This window comes from Mercenaria mercenaria, chromosome 4 (assembly GCF_021730395.1).
Source record: "Mercenaria mercenaria strain notata chromosome 4, MADL_Memer_1, whole genome shotgun sequence".
NCBI lineage: Eukaryota > Metazoa > Mollusca > Bivalvia > Venerida > Veneridae > Mercenaria > Mercenaria mercenaria.
Window position 1 is genome coordinate 37,254,387 of NC_069364.1, and position 18,316 is coordinate 37,272,702.

General features: G+C 36.7%; 1 protein-coding gene across 1 annotated transcript in view; it reads left to right on the top strand.

Annotated features, from left to right (window-relative positions):
• Window positions 1–18,316, top strand: part of LOC123551465 (protocadherin Fat 4-like) — a 48,002-nt gene that overhangs the window by 6,958 nt on the left and 22,728 nt on the right. Inside the window, exons 2-7 of the mRNA XM_045340418.2 lie at window positions 8,208–8,309; window positions 8,862–9,015; window positions 9,453–9,571; window positions 15,845–15,877; window positions 16,109–16,201; window positions 16,684–16,788. Of these exons, the coding sequence (XP_045196353.2) occupies window positions 8,247–8,309; window positions 8,862–9,015; window positions 9,453–9,571; window positions 15,845–15,877; window positions 16,109–16,201; window positions 16,684–16,788 (567 nt within the window). The 5' untranslated portion in view covers window positions 8,208–8,246. The remainder of the gene's footprint in view (window positions 1–8,207; window positions 8,310–8,861; window positions 9,016–9,452; window positions 9,572–15,844; window positions 15,878–16,108; window positions 16,202–16,683; window positions 16,789–18,316) is intronic.

Sequence of the window (18,316 nt, forward strand, 5' to 3'; positions counted from 1 at the left end):
GTAACCAGAACCTGTGCGCATTTCAGTTATTCCTGGTTACTCTGGCCAGCCAGAGTAACCAGACTGTGTGAAAATTATTAAACAGACTGTCCTGGTCAGCAACAGTAACCAGAGTTCTGATTAATCTGGTTACTCTGGCAACAGGTTTTACTGTATTTTCTTTGGCTATTTCTGATTAGCAGGGTAGCTTGTACCAATGGCCATCTCGAAAATTCTGGCTGTTCTGGCTAGCCAGAGTAGCCAGACCAATGAAATCATGGTCACTCTGACTACTCTGGCTGACCAGACTAGCTAGAACATATTAAAATCCTAGAACGTCTGGTATCTGGCTGCAGTCTAAAAGATAAGACAATTTCTTTGAAGTCCGTTTTATGAATCACTTGATATATATAAAACACTCAAAAATCAAACCTGAGAGAACCAAAAGGGTCATTTCGCAATAGGTATTACAGTATTTTCTCTGGCTATTCGGGCTAGCCTAGGTAGCTAGAACAAATGGACATTTCGGAAATTCTGGCTGTTCTGCCTAACCAAAGTAGCCAGAGCAATTGACATCCTGGTTACTCGGCCGCTCTGGTCAGCCAGAGCAACCAGGTTTCTGGCTACTCTGGCTGAACTCTGGATATTCTGGCCAGCCAGAGTAACCAGGACTGGCTACTCTGGCTGAACTCTGGCTACTCTGGCTAAACTCTGGCTGAACTCTGGCCAGCTATAATGACCAGAGTCCTGGCTACTCTGGCTACTCTAAATAGCCACTTGAAGATAGTTATTAACTTAAAATTCAGTTCTGAACATGCTATTTAGATAGAAATGACATATGAGTCGTGCCATGAGAAAACCAACATAGTGGGTTTGAGACCATAATGGAGCCAGACAGCCTGAGCGTTAGGATCCATACTGTTCGCTAACAGTTTCTCAAAGTCCAATACGCTTTAAAGCAAACACATGGAAGCTGACAAAACTGCACGTATGCGCAGCCTGGTCTGGATCCATGCTGGTCCCAAAGCCACTATGTTTGTTTTCTTATGGCACGGCTCAATTATTAAATTTCATAATCAAATCCAGCTAAGACTGAAAAACTTTTGTGAACATGGGACTGGCTACTCTGGCTACTCTGGCTGACCAGATTTGCAAAAACATGTTAAAATCTTACAAACTCTGGCTTCTCTGGCCAGCCAAAGTAACCAGAGCAAAAAGGGAATCCCGGTGACTCGGGCTACTCTGGATACTCTGGCTGACCAGAGTAGTCAGAACATGTTAAAATCCTAGAAACTCTTCCTACTATGGCTGAAAAATTTGGCTGAACTCTGGTACTCTGGCTGAACTCTGGCTACTCTGGCCGCCTGAGTAACAAGGGTTCTGGCTACTCTGGCTACTCTAGATTAACCAGATTTCTAGCTACTCTGGGGTACTCTAAATAGCCGCTTAAAAATAGTAATTAACTTGAAATTCAGTTTAAACATGCTATTTAGATAGAAATTACTTATTAAGTTTCATAATCAAATTCAGCTAAGACGGAAAATGTTTTGTGAACCAGGTTACTCTGCCTGCTCTTTAAATCATAGAAACTCTGGCTACTCTGGCCAGACTAACCAAAGCAAATAAAATCCAGGTGACTCGGGCTATTCTGGATACTATGGCTGACCAGAGTAGCCAGAACATTTTAACATCCTACAAACTCTGGCTTTTCTTGCTGAACTCTGGCTACTCTGGCCAGCCAGGGTAACTAGAGTTCTGGCTACTCTGGCTGAACTCTGGCTACTCTGGCCAGCCAGAGTAACTAGAGTCCTGGCTACTCTGGCTGAACTCTAGCTACTCTGGCTGAACTCTGGCTACTCTGGCCAGCCAGAGTAACGACAGTTATGACTTCTCTGGCTGAACTCTGGCTACTCTGGCTAAACTCTGGCTGAACTCTGGCTACTCTGGCTGAACCCTGGCCGAACTCTGGCTGAACTCTGGCTACTCTGGCTGAACTCTGGTCGAACTCTGGCTGAACTCTGGCTACTCTGGCTGCTCTGGCTAATTTCACGCACATGTTTTTATAGAACTAACTGATTAAATACCCTAGTCGTTCATAATCTGAATGTGTGGTATAGACTAACCCAAACAACAGTAATTATAGGTTATTAGATTTGTATCGAGAAATATGCACGAGTTCTACAGCGGAAATAACTCGCGGACGGACGAAAGCATATTTCTTTATTATATATACATACTACACTTAAAACCTGTGTGTCAGTAATGTACATGGTATAATATAATAACATACATAAAATATTATGTGTCGTCTGTCTGCCTTTACTCATTCGTCTGTGATCTGTTTTAATTTGAATTAGCTCAATTTATTTTAATTTAGGCCGATCACGTAATTCTTCAGTTCAATACATTAGATATATATAATATAGGCCTAAGTCATTTATATCTTATTTCATACAAAAGTAACAGCTAACCTTCTTCAGCAATATATTCTCGCAGTTGTACCATCTATATTTTCGCAAATGACTGTATGTTAATTATATATATATAAAAAAAAATTGTTCAGCGACAAATTTATTCTTTCTCAAGAAATTGCCGAGCATAGAGTGCACATCGAACGTGTCATTAATAAAGTCAAAACATATGAAATAATTTCACATGAAATACCAACATCATTATTCAAAAATATAAATAAGATCTGGACACTGTGGCATATTAACTTTATTTCAAAATGTTTTTGTGAAAGATAAAACGTAAGCTCATATTATTCAGACATTAAATCAAGAGCCAACAGATAAATATTCGGAGTGGATTTTAATATTTTGCCATTATTTATTATGTAATGATTGTTCTTTCATATTATTGTATACAGCAAGTATGACAACGGTATCCCCTCTGTGCGCCGCGAGGTTTCGACATCAATCTTTTCTATCCTAGGAAGTCTTAAAATTGATTAATTTAAACTGATTTTCCTGTCAGTTGTTTTAAATGCAATTTAAAAATCAAATATACGCACAAGTTAAACCATGCAGTTTAGAATATCAGCCCTATGATATGCGAGCAATGTCCGTCCGCGCTGAAAAAATTAAGACTACCAAATGTTCAAAATTTTGGAAGTTTGCGCGCAAAAATTAGTACTGAAATAGCACCAAGCATGGACATATGTTTATTTTTAAGACAGCTGCGTGGTATTTTACAAATATATATTACAATATAATGGGAATACTTAACTTAATTGACATCACAGCGGTGATCGACATGTCCGCAATCAATTGCAGCGCGAGCGCAATACATACTTGTAAAATAAGAACAGTAGCTAGGGTATTACGCAACGTTAATAAAAACCTATTGAATTTATTGAATTTCTTTATCTCATGAAAATGTTATCTTGATTTAAGAAATCACTTACACCATATGTGACAACACATGGAGTTTTAGTATTTTTCGGCGACGCCGTCTAAATTCGTTTTCGTTACCTATGCCACGTGACTTCAGTTTGCAAATCAAACTACTTGATAACGAATTATAGATAATTTATCAAAATGAAAGATTTATGCAACACTCTGCCTGATTGGACGAGAGTGTCAATTTCTTTCACTCTGTTGATTGTGCTACGCTGAGTGAAATGTAGACAAAGCGTTTATCCTAAACGACGCTGTTCACAGTTTTAAAGCTAACTTTGGCTCAGTACATTTAGCAAGAATATTGATATATCTCAAAATGATAAGTAAGTTTAATAAATATGATAAAAACCTGTTCAAATACCAACATATATCAAATTAAAGAAAGAGCTGAATACGGTCCGCGTATCACATGAATAAGTGTGTGATAAGAGTCTTTTATGTAGAGAAGTGCTTTTTAAAAGATTTTCCTTGTTACAATTGTCGTCTGTATATGAAAAGGTTTCTTGCTTTTGTGACTTATTCAGATTGCATATTAAAATGAGTACTTGTTTCCTTTGATATATTTGTTATAAATTATTTAACTGATTTATTATATATGAATATTTTTCTTTAGTATGGTATGCAAATATTGAACTCAGTTGAAATCTGTTATATTATATATATGCTATATAATGACTGAATTTCATTACACTGAAATGAAGGTACGCTGCATACAGTTTATCTATGTGATATGACTACGGCCAAACTTTGCTTATAAAACAGAAATATTGAAATAATTACAATTGTATGTTTTGTTTGACCTTCACTTTTTTATAGGTGTGACGTCATTGTCCAAAGATTCATGAATTTGTTAAAACGGGATCAGTTGGCCTATTTTAGAAATAAATAAAAATAATAAATAAAAAAATCCTTTAATTGATTTTTTCTCATGTATTCTAATCAAACTTGATTTGCAGCATCTTTATTAAGCCCGCAGCCAACTTTGTTCAGCTGGGACATTTAACCCCTTTTAGAGGCTGCTAGACCTAAAACTAGAAATGCCTTTATACAGCGTCTCATGAGCAGCTTGGTGGATCTTTGTCATACTTGGTCTGGAGCATCATTATAAGGTCCTCTTCCAAATTTATTTATATAGGAACTTGGGCCCTATTAGGGACCACTATAGCTAAAAGTAGATATGCCTTTCTTCGCATTAACCACTAAAATGTAATGGATTTTTATCAAACTCGATGTGTAACAATATCGTAAGGTCTCCTGATATTTTGTTACAAGTGGGGATAGGGACCAATTTAGCTAAAAATATAAACACGTTTAATGACCTCTTCTCATGAACCGCTTCATGAATCTTCATCAAACTACTGCTGTAATTATTCGTCTAAGGATAAACGAAACAAAATTGCAACCCTACGAAACCTTTGCGAAAAATTAAAAGAGAACCATTTAAATTGTTAAAGTGCGGTGTTTAGTTTTGCAATTTGAAAAATGTTAGATGAAAGATGAATGTAAGATGAAAAATTCATTAACTTCTTTCCTTATTACAATTCGCCGACCATCATTTTTAAAGATATTTCTTGTTATCACATAAGCCTAGCGTGGAATTATTGTCCCTACGACAGAAGTAGGCCTGATAGTTTAATCAGATAATTTATTTAATAACCTAAGACGTAGTCTCTTTTAAAATGTTGCTTAAAAGATAATTAACATTATAATTATTTATGCCAAATCATGCACCTTCATAAGGACTCGGCAATTTTCCTGCCAGCAATATCTAGTGAAAGTGTCCACGGTTTTTCACTCTTTCTTTGAGAACGCCAACATTTAGCGCTAACTTTTACCGTGGTTTCTTCTGAGTTAATTTTAATGTCATATACACATCCTTGAGTAAAATAATTAGGTACCTTTGACTGCTTACTTTGTGCATTTTTTTCACAATTTGACAAGTATTTCACAGAAAAATCATCTGTAATACTTTCTAGCGGGTCCATCGCAAATGTGCATGAATCCGCCATTTTGAAAGAAGCTTGTGGGAAGCAGCAACAGTAACGAAGGGGCGGAAATTATTGATCAGTTTACGGATCCATACATTATTATATAATCTATTCATGCTATTTGTACTTTAGCCTGAGAAAAAACTGACAATATTGTCGTTAAAACACAAGCATGATACTGACGTCACACGCCCGATATGAAATTTGAACGTCAATGCGGACAATTATTACATGCTCATTTATAAACGCGGCAACAAGCATGAAACTGACGTCACACGCCCGATATGAAATTTGAACGTCAATGCGGACAATTATTGCATGCTCATTTATAAACGCGGCAACAAGCATGAAACTGACGTCACACGCCCGATATGAAATTTGAACGTCAATGCGGACAATTATTACATGCTCATTTATAAACGCGACAACAAGCATGAAACTGACGTCACAGGCCCGATATGAAATTTGAAAGTCAATGCGGACAGTTATTACATGCTCATTTATAAACTACGTTAAGTTTCAGTGGATCTAAAATTTCAGTATTTTTTCCATATTGACATATATATCAGGTGTGTGACGACAGGTTCATATATCTAGTCACGTTTAAAAGTTATTTAACGAGGTTATTTTCAATTTTACTCAGTTTTAAGAACAATAATAATATCTGTCATGTGTTTACGAATCGGATAGAAATATCCATCCCGAGGGCACCTGCGCATTGGGCGGTAATGAGGCTTGCTTGATACCTACTCGATTTACACTTAACAAAATTCCTAATCGGTCAGTTTATATTGTATAACTATTTTGTTAATAATGCATGTATTTACAAGAAATTACACATACCGACATTTGGATAGGTACTGCAGCTAATTATTGATTTATTCTTGGCCGACTTACGGCCAGCGTAACCGCATTAGACGTTTTGACTAATACTGCATATTTTGCACGTGCAGGGCATGCGCACAAATATGCACTTGTTAGTGAACATTTTTGGCATTACTGACGAAAGTCCTACTAGAAAAACACATATCATTGTGAAATTGACGCAAGAGCAACGTGCCCAGGCTGTGGGAATTTTACAACAAAACTCAAAATCGGTCACTTCAGTGAATTGTCCTTTGGTTAAATTTTGCCAAAAGAGCGCGGATGGTAGATAACCAACGACTGAAGGTTCTTGTAAACGGAAATAAGGTTAAAAATGGCAATAACCATCAAAGTAACGGCTACAAACAAATTATATCAAAATTCCTTTGAAATTGCAAAAATAATTACTCGGGTGTCGTAAATGTGTCCCGGCTAGCAACATTCCGACAGCTCGATCGCGTTGCTTTTGTGTCAACTTCACCTTGATATGTGTTTTTCTAGTAGGACTTTCGTCAGTAATGCCAAAAGTGTAAACGAACACGTGCATGTTGGTGCGCATGCCCTGCACGTGCAAAATATGTAATGTTAGTCAAAACGCCCAATGCGGTTACTTTGGCTATGAGTCGCCAAAAATAATCAATAATTAGCTGCAGTACCTATTCAAATGTCGGTATGTGAAATTTCGTGTGAATACATGCATTATTAACAAAATAGTAATACAATATAAACTGACCAATTAGGAATTTTGTTGAGTGTATTTCTACCTGTTATTTGTAAAATACGGTATGCAGAATAAAATGCTAACATGTAGACGATATGCAAGAAAAAATATCAGTCATGTGTTTACGAATCAGATGGAAATATCCGTCCCTCGGCCACCTGCGCATGGGCGGTAATTCGGCAAGCCTCATTACCGCCCAATGCGCAGGTGCCCTCGGGACGGATATTTCTATCCGAATCGTAAACACATGACAGATATTATTAATCATTTATATAATAATTTTAAGTATAAATGCATATGTAGTAAAAAAAAAAGTATTTGATTTGTATTGAAAAATATGCACGAGTAGTGCGTCTTTATTGACGTTTTAGGTTTAAAGTGTAACTTAACGGAGTTTGTAATTGGTCATGTAAAAAACAAATTCCTCGGGATTATTTGATCAAGTACTAAAGGAGGGAGTGCCAAGGTACTTGACCAGGTCCGCATAACAATTGAACTAGCATGTGGTAGTTTTTATTGGTATCGCAAGGTTGTGACTACTAAATAATCTCTAGCAATAAAACCAAATCCGTAAACCTAGCCGGAGTGATAAGAAACTAAGGCCCAGTAATAAAATACTGATTAGCATATTCGGGAACAGCTGTGATGGCTCGAGTACAACAAATACCGCTCCTTGAAACATAACCTAAATGAAATGAAATAAAATGATTTTATGATAAAATGATCTTGCTATGCTAAAGTTTCTGGGTTGGAAACGAAATACTAGTATTAAAATCCTGGTGCGTATTCGCAATTTTGTTGAAATTAAATATCCACAAGCTTTAATAGCTCACAAGAAAACGAAACCCAAAATATTCAGGTACCGAACATTTTATGTAACCGTTTAACTTTTTTCATTTATAGTACATATTCATTCGAGTAATATGACATTAGGATAAACCCATACAAAATTATCAACAGTATTATGTTAACTATGAAGACAGATATAAACAAATGTCGAGAATTTGGTTTTATTAATTGACAACAAAATCTGGCAATATCATAAAATGAGAAAGGACATACCAGTGAAAGTGATCTTACCTTCATACTTATGTACAATACCTACAAAACATTGGTATAATGAGTTTATCATAAACGTTCAATTACTGTTATTTGAGATATAGTATACTGGGACAAAGCTTAAACAAGCGAATCCAAAGAACAAAATATTTTGTTAAATGTCACTGTGATATTGTTTGGAAATCTTTTCTGTAGTGCAGCAGCCCTTGAAAAAGTCCGTGTTAGAAGTTACAAATGAAGTGTTTCCTTACAATGAGAGTAGCCGCTGTGACGTATGTTTCAAGTTTAAAAGACATGGTCATTTATCAATGCTCTCTAGAAATTGTTTTTTTTTTTTCTAGCTTCATTGGTTATGGTCAACTATACAATCAAGGACAAGACACGAACATTTTATATATGCCTTTACGAAACCTATAACATTTGTTAAAGCAATCTGTAAGCGAACCGACTGATAAGGGGATACGTTTTACCCTCAACAATTAGATTGTACGAATTGAAGAAAATTGATAGTTGGTAAAACAACAGCTGGATCATTGTTCAATTGATTTGAAGCATTAGCATAATTTGTTTTAAAGGAGTAATTTGCTTTAGATTTAGATGTTCTGTGTTGATTTTTAATTAATGAGTTTAGGCCAAAATGTGGACTTGCATCTGTTCTATTATACATTACATTATCTTTTAAAACTGTATGGTAAAATTTGCTTTCAGGATTTATCCTAGTATATTTAAGCAAACCAAAACAATTTGATGAGACTTAAATAATTACATAGTTATGTAATCTATGTGCCTAAATAGACCATTAAGCAGAATTAGTGTGGAATGTTTACAAAGAGACTTTGTACTCTCAAGCTAAAGATGATCTTCGTGCTTCTACTGCTACTTCACGTGACCACGTGTATGCAAGCAACAGCGCGTGTTAAATGTGGGAATGTAACAACAGAAGACCCTTGTGCCTGTGGCGAGCAACTACAATTCATAACCATAAATGATAGTGTACCACAAGGTAATTAACAATATTCATATATTCCTTTTGTGATAAAATTATTAGGTGTAACACTTTTACATGCGTGGTTCAAAGGATAATGTACCGTAAGTTTTCTCCTAAAGAGATACTGAAGGTAGCTTTCTTCCAGCTTCTGGGTTTTTACACGTATAGTCCCAGAAATAATGACCGCAGTCTACAAACTTTGGCCAAAATAGATGCAACATTAGAGATGCAGAAACTGATTTAGTTAAAATTTAAAATAAGTTACAGCCACCAGACGATTAGATATGTAATGTTCCACAGGTAATTTCGACACGACAGTGCAAAGACCGCAGTGGTTAGGTCCACACAGATAAGCATTATTTCCAGTACATGTTTAATACATTCATGCTTCAAATAGGAACCTGGTCAGATCTTGTGTTTGTCTGCATATAAATGTTTGAGTTATATTTTAGGATCTGCTATCGCAGTCTTCAACAGCTCTACGCTGCCAACGCCCGCATCCGCATGCTCGAAATTTAACATAACAGCAGACGGCAGGCTTATTTTACTGGCAGACCTCCGGAATCCCTGTGTAAGTGTATTCTAAGCTGATAAGTTCAAGTTTCTTTTTTATTGAATACGTTTGTATATTTCATCGATCAGTCTCTATTCAATGATTGTCGAAGAACAAGCATAAAAACACAATGCTACCTGACCGTGTTGTATGTGGTATCATATGCGATTTAACTGATAAACTTGCTTTGTGTCGGGGCAAAGGTACTTTGTTTAATCTCACTGCGCAATAATTAATCAATAATGTCATACGGCCCTGAATTCAAGAGTCAATACATATTATATTAAATAAAGTAAGAAGAAATATTGCAGTTTGTATGAATTTCTCGTGTCCACTTCCTGCAAAACTTAAAAGGAGGCCTTATCGTTTTCATGCCATTTGATCGCCCGAAAAAACAATGCTATATAATAAATGTTATAATGTATAGAAAATCTTTTGGAGGCATTGAGCTCAATAATACGGAATTCCGTTAGGGCCATCGCCTTTAAATGTGTTTATCTGAAACGCGATACTCGATAGAACGCGAAATCACGAAACAACGATAACGAAAACGCGACAACACGATGATGATAACGCGATACAACGATAACGAAAACGCGATAATACGATAGTACGATGATGATAATGCGATATACTATCGCGTTTTCACCATCGTACTATCGCGTTTACACCATCGTACTATCGCATTATCGCGTTTTCGTTATCGTAGTATCGTGATTTCGCAATTTCATTATCGTACTATCGCGTTATCATCATTGTACTGTCGCGTTATCACCATCGTACTGTCGCGCCATCACCAACGTACTATCGCGTTATCATCATCGTAATGTCGCGTTATCATCATCGTACTGTCGCGTTATCATTGTCGCACCATCGCCTTCCGGTGTGCATGTGCATGCTAAAAAGCTGTAGCTCTCGCGATCGGGCGATATGCAGATTCGAAAGCGGGTCCTCGTGTGTGAAAATCATGATTTTATTGATGATCCTCCTATAGCTACAACTGCTAGTAAGCCAAAAGCAACATAATTGATCATTCATTTTGTATCGGCAACTTAAGACATTTATAGAGAATGAATTTGAGGAGGCGTAGCGTGTGGGATGTTGATTGTTGAACATGTTAAAAATGCTATGCAGATGTAATTTGACTGCATTTCTCATTCCTGTAAAATCATAAATAAAATTTCTAAGTAAAGGGGCGTTAACTCTGTCACTTTTGGTTGGAAACCGCTTTACTTTTTATTTTGACATTTGAAAATCGAAAATGAAATGCTATCTTTTTTTTTGCAGAAAATTGCCAGACTTTGATGCCTTAAAATGAAAATATATGCCTTAAAAACTGCAGAAAAATATTCTTCGAATATTTTCGAACGGTGTCTTGCGATGCTCCGATTTCAGTGGGGTTATGCGTCTTATGGAATTCAACATCGATAAGTTGAGCTTTACAAGACATGCATTTGCTTTCATTTTCAGTGTAGAAATAAAAGCCATCATACTTGTGAAAATATTCTTGTCAGATAAAAAACCTCTGATCATGGTACAAAATGAGATTCTCTTTTGTTGTTATTAATCTTATACTATATAGATACTCAAAACGATTGCGGATTTTTTGCCAAATTACATATTTTGTTTTAGCTGGAAAACGTTGTACAACCCCTGGAAAAGCAATAGATATCATTTTGATTTTTTTCGGCGATATATGACCATTTTGTGTCGATTCACCGTAAAACCCAACTCACTCACTCATTTTGAATTTTAACAGTGCTTAAAATAACAAGACAAATAGAAACCAGAACACTGAAGGGGAAATTCTTCCATGCGCATGGGTACCGAAAGGCGATAGTACGATGATGATAATGCGATGGTACGATGGTGATAACGCGACACATGCCATGAATTCCCAGTCCAATACTACCACTTTATATTTCCACAGTAGCGGACTATGGCTATTCTATATCTACATGTAGTTCTCGTGTTGTTATCGGTGTGTAACATTATCGTATTCGCATTAACCGTTAATTATAGGCTATAATATCTATTTTTACCATCGGTATTCTAGAAGTTATTAGAAGTGTTAAAGACCTACCACAACCTAGTGGTCTACTTTTTCCTCCCACATGAACTTGGTGCAAATATCTGGTAATACTGGTATAATACAGTTATTCTACAAGATGACAGGTGGATAATTTAGGCCCAGTTTTCACAACTTCATCTGCAAACGTATCCAGGCATTCTCTTCTCAGTATAGTTTTATAAACATAGAATAATAACTATCTTACACTGTAGAAACAAAGTGTGGTCTAAACTCACCTTAATACATGAAGTACCGTGCATACTACTACATTAATTTAATAATATATTTAGACATTAAATACATTGTCTTAGCCTTATATATGTCACTGTCAAATTGTAACTAGACACTTGATATTTCTCATTTCTCCGTATAAAAATGTATAATTACCATCATGGAAATAAAAAAGGTTATAGTTACTTTGTGGTCTGTCTTTAAGGTAACTTGACAAACAGCCACTACTGACCTTGACATTTTATAGGGAAAAATACAAGTATCTATAACTCTCAAAATATACTAAGTATTTAGAATTGAACCTCAAACAAGAGCTGGCACTATTAGTGACAAACGCCCCCGACTTGTGCCCAAGAATGTTACAGTTGTCTGCGCAAAATATGCCAGAATAGTTTGGGTATGAATCCTATTGCGACCAGATAAAAAAAGTTCTCCGAAGGTAACCTTGACCTTGGAGCTAGGGGTCTGGGTCTTGAGCATGACACACCAGCTCATTATAGGGAAGAATTGTGGCAAGTAATTTTAACATCCTTTGATGAATGGCAGAGTTATTGACCGGACAAGAAACATACAATGTTAACCTTTAACTTCTAAGTGTGACCTTGACTTGAAGCTTGGGGTCTTGGTCTTGTGTCTGACACGTCACCTCAATATAGGGAACGTTTATGCCAAGTAATTTTAGAATCTCTTCATCGATGGAAGAGCTATGGAACGGACAAGAAACAGACCCTGTTAACCGTTAACCTCTAAATGTGACCTTGACCTTAGAGCTAGTGGTCTGGTTGTTATGCATGACATGTTTTCTCATTATGGTGAATATTTATGCCAAATAATTTCGAAATCCCTTGATGAATGGCAGAGTTACGCGAACCGGACATGAAACAGACCCTATTAACCTTTGACTTGACTTCTAAGTGTGAACTGGATCTTGAAGCTAGGGGTCTGGGTCTTGTGCGTAACACATTGTCTCATTATGGTAAAAATTTATGCCAAGTTGTTTCAAAATCCCTTTATGGATGACTAGAGTAATATACCGGACACGAAAAAGATCTTATTAACCTTTGACTTCTGATAATGACCTTGACACTGGAGCTAGGGATCTGGGTCTTGCGCACGACACATTGTCTGATTATGTTTACCATTTATGACAAGATATTTCAAAATCCCTTCATGGATGGCAGAGTTATGTACCGGACACAAAAACAAACCCTGTTAACATTTGAAATCTAAGTGTGACCTTGATCTTGGAGCTAGGGGTCTAAGTCTTGCCCAGGACATGTCGACTCATTATGCTTAACATTTATGGTAAGTAATTTCAAAATCTCTTGACGAATGGTAAAGTTACGAACCGGACACGAAACAGACCCTATTAACGTTTGACTTCTGAGTGTGACCTTGACCTTGTAGCTAGGGGTCTGGGTATTATGCATGAAACGTCGTCTCATTAAGGTAAAAATTTATGCCAAGCTATTTCAAAATCCCTTCATGGATGGCAGAGTTACAGCCCGGACAAGAATTTACAAAGTTACGGTGGAACGGACGGACGGACATTGCGATTTTAATATGCCCACCTTCGGGGCCATAAAAATAAAAGAACTAACTGTAGAGTAAATAAAAAGTTATTTGCTAATGATGTAAAGGAGTTATTAATAAATAAAAACCAAAAATTATCAAATGTTTTTGTAAAATTCTTGAAATAGATATATGCTTAATAACTTAATAATAACATAATATATTAAGCCGCATTAGCCCACTAGTTGGTTTAATTTATGCACTAGTCAGTAGTGTACATGTATTTACAACTATGCTTTGCACGGAATGTCACGGGACCAGAGGGATAGATAGACTGGCTGAACTCATCACTATAACCCAGCGCTGAGATAACAAACTGTAGGGAATATTCATGCCATGGTACGATGGTGATAACGCGACATTACGATGATGATACCGTGACAGTACGATGGTGATAACGCGATAGTACGATAATAAAATTGCGAAATCACGATACTACGATAATGAAAACGCGACACTGCGATAGTACGATGGTGAAAACGCGACAGTGAAAACGCGATAGTATATCGCATTATCATCATCGTACTGTCGTATTATCGTATATTCGTTATCGTAGTATCGCGTTATCATAATCGTGTTGTCGCGTTTTCGATATCGTAGTTTCGTGATTTCGCGTTTTCATCATCGTACTATCGAGTATCGCGTTTCAGATCAACACATTCAAAGGCGATGGCCCTAACGGAATTCCGTACAATAATAGACTGACTTTGCCACTGTTACGTCAGAAAATCATTAACATATGTTTCTAAGGCTTTTGAAAGAAGAAAGGTGTTCTCTAACATTTAATTTAGAAAATACCGAAAAAGATTAATTGTATGAATTGCGAAGATTTATTGTTACAAAATTTGTTCATGGGCCATAAATGGCTTCTTACAAATAAAGAATATCACATCACATAACATAAGTCTGAAATTGTGACAGATTCTTTATTATTAATGTAGTGGCCAGTCTATCTGTTCAAAAGTAATGAAATGTGCCTATTACCAGCTTAAACAGAATTCTTCATATCTTGAAAGGACTCCGTAATACTAAAGGCCTAGAATATGTAACAACACCTCAGTCCAATTACGGGCCACAATACGGCACTAACATCTATCAGAAACAGAACAAATCAGCACCTAGCTAAAAAAAATTAATGGACTTGTCCATCATTCAATTTGTATGGTGGCATATTTCTGCCAACCATATGTCCACTTATTTATCTCGATTTTTTTTGTAAAAATGTCACTTATTCAGTTATTATCTGGCAAGTGACAAAACTGCTTGTTATCCACTTAAATATCTTAACAGGACAAAACTGCCTGTTAGTGCCCACTAGTGCCATCCACATATTCACTTACATTAACTAGGTATCTTGATTTTTGTCAGTTAGTCAGTTATGATTGGCAATATCCCGTAATCGTCCCCTATCATTACGGAATAAATGAAAATACATAAAGGAGCATAACAATTATGCAAATTTATAATTCCAAATCCTATCTATAGGCACAACTATTAGGGGTGGTGGTAGGGGATAAGGTGGATATACACTAACGGAATTCCGTACAATAATAGATTCATTCTGTCACAGGGTGAGAAAAATGAGAAGCCAGACAGCGACTCGAACCCGGGGCCTCGGAATACCGGTCCGGTAATCTACCGACTGCCTACACATTTTCTCCCCGTTTTAATATTCATGTCATACCGTGATATATTTCCCCACTATTTTGAAATTCGTCCTCGAATTTCAGCGGGTACTGTATAAATAAAGCAAATACAGGCGTCGGAGACCAACAAATGTAATGCCGTCACGGCCCCACGTTGGGCGCCAAATGTCCCAGGATGAGAAAAATGTGCAGCCAGACCGGGACTCGAACCAGGGGCCTCGGAATACCATTCCAATGCTCTACCGACTGAGCTACCCGGCCGCTTATACATTTTCTCCCCGTTTCAATATTCTACACCGTGACAATTCCGTATAGTGGACGAAAAGTCTAACCGTTAAATGCCAATTTGGGTACGAATATTACCTGGATATCATGAAAACTTCCACAATAACCACTTATTTATGTGAATATGTGGATGGCAGAAGTGGGCACTAACAGGCAGTTTTGTCCTGTTAACTTAATTACCTGGATAACACGCATTTTTGCCACTTGCCAGATAATAACTGGATATGTGACATTTTTAGAGAAAACTGTCTACGTAAATAAGTGGATATGTGGTTGGCAGAAATATGCCAACATAAATTTGGGCAGTACCAGTACCACTTATTATTCAAGAGTTTTCACTGGATTTACTGACTGAATAACGAGCAGTGCAAGTTATGATCAGCCTGCACGGGCGTGCATGCTGATCTTGGTCTACATTGGTCACAAATGCAAAATCACTTGCCGCCAGCAGGCTAAAGGTTAATATTCTTTTTATGTTCTTTTCAGACCTCGTCGGAGAACTGTGAAATACACTGCGGGGTATATATTGTTTTACTTTCTTCTTTCTGGCTTAGAATTTATAGTAAAATCAAGAAATTCTTAAAACATTTAATATATTGTTTTATTTCATTTAGCAGTGTTGCACAACAAGACAACAGTAAATGTGTTAGATTATTTCTACGTTTAAAATAAATTTTACAGCACATTTTATAAGTATGTATTGTGTGAATTTGTACCAAAGTGATATACCTGTAAATCTGAATATTACAGGATGATATCAAGGACATAAAAGTTATCGTTAACAACATAGACGAACATCCACCCGTGTTCCCTAATTCAAGTTTTACTACAGAAATATTTGAGGTATGGGCTTAAATGATTATTTCACCATAATTAGCTTTATAATTTATCTTATTTCTTTTGTCTGCTGTCATATCATAACTGTGTCTGTATGTCTCCAAGACAAAAATTGGAAAACGGACCACTCTTATACTTGTCCTTTTTCATTAGTTAAAAACATTTAGTATGCAAAGAAACTATTTAAACAAGCAACATATTGACATCAGAATCTATGGAGGAAGATAGACTCTTAGTTTCAGTTTCGATTACAGAAAAAAAGACAAAATGATAATGTTTGATGTTAAGAGTAACTGACATAATACACCAGAAATCCCCGAATTCTCAACCGTTATCGCACCAACGGTGTCAACACCTTAGACTTTCACTGAATATGCCCTACAAAAAAAAAAACAACAAAAAACTTATTTTGCTATCCATGTCATAAAACCTTGTTGAACACAAATCTTTAGAATCTTAGGCATATATCGAACGTTATTTTTTTTCAGAATGTTACAGTATCCGCTACCGTGTTTGATTTTGGCATGCCAGAGTACAGACCTAAAGATGAGGACTGCCCTGATGTTAAATCAATGAACTACTTTATTAATAAGGTTATTCTTAAATTCAATCAATGAATAGTTGTGTAGTGACTTGTGATTAGCATAATGTACATGTTGCGTTTCTCACATTTTAATTCTCAATATTTTGTTGTCGATTATATGTTTACTTACATATGTTAAAAAATCTTGTTACTATAGCTAGGGGTCTGTGAAACAAGGTTTTTCTAATACTAACCGTAAACATGGGTTCACGTTCGTAAACGTAGGTTCACGCTCGTAAACATAGGTTCACGGCCGTAAACCCATGTTCACGCCCGAAATTCATGATTGATTTTATAATCCTTACATACCGACCGTAAACCATGGTTTACGTTCGTTAAACTAGGTTTCTCGATTGAACTACGAATTTCGGTCGTTATCCTATATTTACGGTCGTTATCCTATGTTTACGCCCGTGAATCCCGGTTCACTCACGTAAACCATAGTTTACGAACGTGAACCTATGTTTACGACCGTGAACTTGGGTTTACAAGCGTGAACCTACGTTTACGACCGTGAACTATAGTTTACGGCGTTATCCTATGTTTTCGCTCGAAAATACGACCGTGAGCCTAGGTTTACGACCGTGAACCACAGTTCAGTCGATCAACTTAGTTTATCGAACATAAACCATGGTTTACGATTGATATTCTAGGGTTATAAAATCAGCTATCAATTTCGGACGTGAACATGGGCTAGGTTTACGTTCGATAAACTAGTTTTCTTAAACCAAATTATGATTTTCGGTCGTAAACATAGGTTCACGTTTGTAAACCATGATTCACGCTCGTGAACCCAGGTTCACACCCGTAAACATAGGTTCACGCTCGTAAACTTAGGATAACGACCAAAATTTATTGTTCAATCGAGAAACCTAGCTTATCAAACGTAAACATGGGTTCAAGAGCGTAAACTATGGTTTACGCCCGTTATCCTATGTTTTCACTTGAAAATATAGATTAATATTCGATAATCCTAGTTCTTCGACCAAGAATGCAATCATTGGACCGTAAACCATAGTTTAAGGACGTGAACCTATGTTTACAAGCGTGAACTTAGGTTTACGAAAGTGAACTTGGGTTTACGAGCGTGAACCATAGTTTACGAACGTGAACCTAGGTTTACGTTAGATAAATTAGGTTTCTCGAACAAAACTATGTTTACGAGCGTGAACCTATGTTTATATAAACCCATGTCCACGGTCGTTAACATAGGTTCACGTTCGTAAACTATGGTTTACGCTCGTTAACCCAGGTTTACGCCCGTAAACATAGGTTCACGCTCGTGAACTTAGGATAACGACCGAAATTCATAGTTCAATTGAGAGACCTAGTCTATCGAACGTAAACCTTGGTTCACAAGCGTAAACTATGGGTCACGCCCGTTATCTTATGTTTTCGCTCGAAAATATATATTAGTATTCGAAAGGCCTGGTTTTACGTTTAAAAAATCTACTTTTTCGAGCATGTAATTATTTGACAATTGGCATGCCATATGTGCGAAGCTTCGAGCTAGCTACATTTCTGTACTAGCTGACATA